This window comes from Curcuma longa, unplaced genomic scaffold, assembly GCF_044706935.1.
Source record: "Curcuma longa cultivar G26 ecotype Majalengka, Jawa Barat unplaced genomic scaffold, ITB_CL_G26_1.1 contig_25755, whole genome shotgun sequence".
Taxonomy (NCBI): Eukaryota; Viridiplantae; Streptophyta; class Magnoliopsida; order Zingiberales; family Zingiberaceae; genus Curcuma; species Curcuma longa.
The window spans coordinates 1-5,240 of record NW_027432871.1 but is presented as its reverse complement, the minus strand read 5'-3'; the positions used below and the strand labels follow the sequence as shown (position 1 = coordinate 5,240).

General features: G+C 38.0%; 2 protein-coding genes across 2 annotated transcripts; both read right to left on the bottom strand.

The window, feature by feature from the left end:
• On the bottom strand, nucleotides 1–874 carry LOC141818720 (momilactone A synthase-like). Its single transcript, XM_074706174.1, is given in 4 exon segments — nucleotides 1–396; nucleotides 399–421; nucleotides 424–773; nucleotides 864–874. Coding segments are annotated over 4 exon segments (780 nt in total).
• Nucleotides 875–1,592: 718 nt separating this feature from the next.
• On the bottom strand, nucleotides 1,593–1,998 carry LOC141818719 (momilactone A synthase-like; the record flags this gene model as incomplete). Its single annotated transcript, XM_074706173.1, has 1 exon — nucleotides 1,593–1,998. A coding segment is annotated over one exon (406 nt), but the record flags the coding sequence as incomplete, so codon positions are not given.
• Nucleotides 1,999–5,240: the final 3,242 nt, after the last annotated feature.

Here is a 5,240-nt window from a genome sequence, read left to right as displayed (position 1 = left end):
TTAGAATATTTTGGTGACGTTGGAGGCTCCGTCGACCATAAGGTTGTGGCCGCTCACGAACCTCGACTCGTCGCTGGCCAAGAACAGCGCCGCCTCCGCCATATCCTCCGCCTTCAGCCTCACACCCTTCAGAGTCGAGATCACCTCTCCAAATGCCTCCAGCTCCTCCTCGCTCGCCTGCAGGCTCGACACCGCCAGCGGCGTCGCCACAACAGACGGCGACACGCAGTTCACACGCACCCCGTGCTTGTCCAGCTCCGCCGCCGCGCTCCGCGCTAGCCCCACCAACGCGTGCTTCGAGCACGTGTACACCGGAAGACCCAGCGCTCCCGCCAAGCTCGCCGTGATTATGATGCTCCCGCCTCGCCCCGCCGCCACCATGGCCCGCCCCCGCGCCCCGCGTGCTTCGTCCCCAGCAGCATCCCAGCACGTTGACCCCCATCACCCGCTCGAACACCGCGGTCGTGTCGTCCTCGCCGAGGATGCTGCTGCCGGAGGAGTCGATGATGCCAGCGTTGTTGAACATGATGTCGAGCTTGCCGTGGAGGGAGATGGCGGTGTCCACGGCGCGCTTCACGTCGGACTCGAGGCGGACGTCGCAGTGGACGTAGGAGGCGATGTCGTCGGAGCCTAGGTCGGCGCAGAGGGCCTTCCCCTTCTCGTCTTGGACGTCGGCGACGATGACACGAGCGCCGTGGCGGACGAACAACTTAACAGTGGCCTCGCCTATGCAGCTAGCGCCGCCGGTGATGACGGCGACCTTACCTTCGAGCCTGATGAATCAATTAATCAACCATATAATCCATTAACTAAGGCGAATGAAAACACTATAAAAATTTAACAGATTAATTAAAAGTAAAGACCTCCTCTCCATTGAAAATATCTTACTAATCTCCAATTAAATTTTGGTGATGCTTGATTGATCCCTCTTCTTCCGGATTTATAGGCGGTGATATGAGAAGGTATCATCCTTGTGGGAACTGGGAATTATACTATTCCACGCTTTTAAATGTATATTTATGTCTCCATTTTCCTATTTGTTGACTGTATAATTGTAAATGTGGACTAAATTATATTAAATTAACAGAAGTCACTATATATCTTCACATGTATGATCCAAGAAAAAACGTTGAAAAACAGTTTTTAAAGGCAAATAGTCTTCACATGCATGGCTAATAAGAACTTGGAATGGACAATTAGATGGTGTTATATATTGATTGTGTCGGATGACTTGGGTCCCGTTTCTAGATGCAAAGACATTTCTTTTTCTCAATAAAAATCTAAATTTGATTTCTTTTCTTTAGTACATTTGTTGGGTTTTTAATTCAAAAACATTATTATTATTATTATTTTAAAATATGATTAAACTTCTATAAATTTGGAATAATATATATGTAAAGCTATTTGATGTATGTTTATTATTAATTTTTTTTTTAAAAAAAAATTAACTTTCAATTACAGGTAGGTTTGAAGCTAAAATTTAAATAGGTTAATTTATTTAAAATATGGATACATAGAATCAAAACCGAAACTAATCAATAGTTTTAACTACTAAAATTTAGTTTACTGATGAACGACAATATATCTGCCAATTAACTGATCACCTCTCCCAATGCCTCCAGCTCCTCCTCGCTCGCCTGATAGTGCGACTCCGTCAGCGGCGTCGGCACGATCCCCGGCGACACGCAGTTCACACGCACCCCGTGCTTGCCCAGATCCGCCGCCGTGTTCCGCTCCAACCCCACCACCGCGTGCTTCGAGCGGGAGTACACAGGATGACCCATCGCTCCCACCGCCGATGCCAAGCTCGCTGTGATTATGATGCTCCCGCCTCGCCCCGCCGCCACCATGGCCCGCCCCGCGTGCTTCGTCCCCAGCGGCGCTCTCAGCACGTTAACCCTCATCACCCACTCGAACACCGCGGTCATGTTGTCTTCACCAACGGTTGTGTTGTCTTCGCCGAGGATGCTGCTATCGGAGGGGTCGGCAATGCCGGCGCTGTTGAGTGGAAAGGTACATGCGAAGGTTAGGACTGTAGTCTCTAGTAAATTAGGGACGGTTTATTCACCAAGTTATTTATTATTGCTTATGACCATTAATCCTAGAAAATGATGATGTGAAAAGTTGCATACAATGTGACCATAATCCATAGGAAATTAGAGATCATAGACTGACAATAAAGAAGTCGTGAACCATATTTGTATACGATCAATAACTTCATTATTAGTAGTGAGAAGTACTACATTTTTTGAAGCGATTAATTATGGAGGTGATAGATTTGATAGCGTAGTCATGATTACCAACTAGAAGAGATAAATTCAAATAAATTTTTTGAAAAGTCTTAAATTTTATATTTTACTTCACAACTACATATAATAATTTTTAAAATTATATTTCATAATTATAATACATCAAACATATTCAAAATCGAATTATCCAACTCTAAAAATTTGAAAATACTTAAAAAATATAAGCTGAACTTTTCAAAAATTCCAAACATTAGTGTAAATCTATTTTCATAATCCAAAAGTTTAAATTTCGAATTTAAAGAGTTGAAACAAACTTAAATTCAAAAATTTTGGCATGCCCTTGGTTCTAGTTAAAATAGCTATTCGTCGATCTTTGAAATTATTTTCTTCAACATCTATTTAAGAACACAACACAATTCAATCAATTAAACAATGTTTAAAATTTTCTACTCCAAATTAAATGTCAAAAAAATCAAATAAACAATCGAAAAGTGAGCTAAGGTTTCATTTCACTCACTGCATTACAACCTTCAAAATTACACTTTATATACTGAAACTGAGTTTATGTTTACTCAAACCATAATTTTTGACGACAAGAACCAATGGCGACAGTAAAAAATGAGTTGCACAGCTCTGGCTAGAGAAGAGACCCGACAGACTTATTCTAAGTCACAATTTTTTTCTCGCAAATGTGGTATCAATAGATAGCTTAGGTTGAGGCTTTCTAGATATGTAGTCAGTTTTAATTTTTTGACAACTAACAGTGGTGATTGGTGGGTCAGTCCATCAAATGATGAGGGTTTGAGACTATTTTGGAGAAGAAATAGAGAGAGAAATAACTATGAATCAGATATATTTTGATCTTAAAAAATCCACATGGAGGTCTAATCTAGAAGAATTCTTATTTAATCGGGTGAAAATTAAATATCATCAACTATGATATTGTGAAGTAGATGTAGTGTAAATTTTGATTTATGATATGATAATAATTTTTATAATTGTGTATTTATGTATTTGTGAAGTTCATTTGATATTATATTTAATGTAATTTATATGAATTTTTATTTTCTATACATGGATCATTCATCTTAATTCTTCATGTATGTAGCACATACGAGTGGGTGCAGAGATAAGGATTTCATTAATTTAAATTGAAATTGATTTAGAGTTGATTTGATCAAGTTATGGTTGAATCAAGTTACTTAAATTAGTTTGATCGATTTAAAATAAATTAAGAGTATTTTATAATAATAACAAATAAACGAACTGAATCATCGAACACTAAACAAGAGTGTTGAATTAAAATTAAATGGGGTTCAATCTAAATTAATTAACGAGTAGATGTGGAGATAAAGATTTTATTGGTTCGAACTGAAATTGATTTGGAGTTGATGTGGTCAAGTTATGACCAAACCAAATATATTGACTTAAATTGGTTTGATCGATCTATAAATCTCAAGGGGGTCACCCCCTCCCATCCCCACGTGACTATGCCACTGTTCGGTCCTAAAAAAAAATTTCATCAACCATCAAAGAAACTTCAAGAAATGTTTACGTTGAGACTACCGAAAGTCGACCTCCATGATTAACCTATTGTTGTAGAGTGTCGTGCTCTTATTTAGGTATTAGAATCGTGGACCGCAATATGGTTGCTCCGTCAGATGGTAACTCAAAAGTAATCGTACTTGGTGTTGCTTTCTATAATTTTTTCTATCAAATAGAGAATATGGATGCTCCATTCAAAAATTAAATCATAGTATTTTAGAGAATCCATCTATAATCCTACCATTGCACCATGCCCCGGCCCCTAGATCAAAAGTCTTTAAACATGTAAACGTGATATGCCAACCGAAGTAGTGGTATATAGTCATGGCTTGTTGAGGTTGTTGTCATCCTTTACAATTTGATATTAATTACATACATTATTTATTTTAATATATATATATATATATATATATATATATATAAATTTTCAAGATTATAATTTATATTTATTATTTTTATTTTTATGCTCTTAAGTGTCCGGTCCTTGGTCCTTGTTTACAAACAACTTATTTTGAGTGCCGATTGTTTAAATTATAAATAAATCTTTAATAATCGCATCTATGTGGTCTCCTTTCATCTAGTTTCTGGAGAAATGTGTACTTGGAGTCTCTTTCGCCTCAGCTGCCTTGTCTATCTCTTAGTTTTCCTATAAAAAAATAATCCTTTTAATTTCTTTGGCTGCTGGTAGCTTCGCCAACCTGTAGATCTGAAGCCACCACCGTAGCAACATCATGGAGCCCCTCAAGTCCAGCAGATAAAGTGTAGGTGATTAATCCTTATACCTAGACTACTCAGTCTGATATATACAAACATGCAAACCTACTGATCTCATTATGTCTCATTTTTATTTGGTTTATTTTTCTTATGATGCCTTCAATCAATCCAAGGAACCAAACATCTTCCCTTCTTCTTTCTCTTCTTTCTTTTCTGATCATTTCATCGATTCTTTTTATTTTTTCCCTCCTCGGCTTCTTTCTGTTCTTCTCTATTTCCAGCTTAAAAAGTCGTTATAACTTAATTTGAATTACTCTAAAAAATTCAAGTTTTTGGCCGGACGCCATTGGCTTTGACCAGATCAAACGGAGGAAAACCTCTCTAGCTAGCTTATATAATTCAAGTGACATTTCGGCAGTACTGTATTCTTTTTCAGCACCGACATTGCAAGTTCATACTTTCTTCGCATGTCTTTTCCAAACTTTGACCCCAAAACTGGGCAAATCTTTAATTCTTCAATTTACTCAAAAGATTTAAAGTCGTTCTTTTTAATGATCAAGATGGTATGTTTTTGCATTTACCTAGAACAATATTGTATTTACGAACCAGAACAAAAGGCTTTTTGTGCATGCAAATTCTACGAGAATATCGCTCAATGGAGCTGATGAGCGAGCGATCCTTTCCTTTTATTTAATTTACACTTAATTGAAGAAGATTAAAGAAGATAGGGAT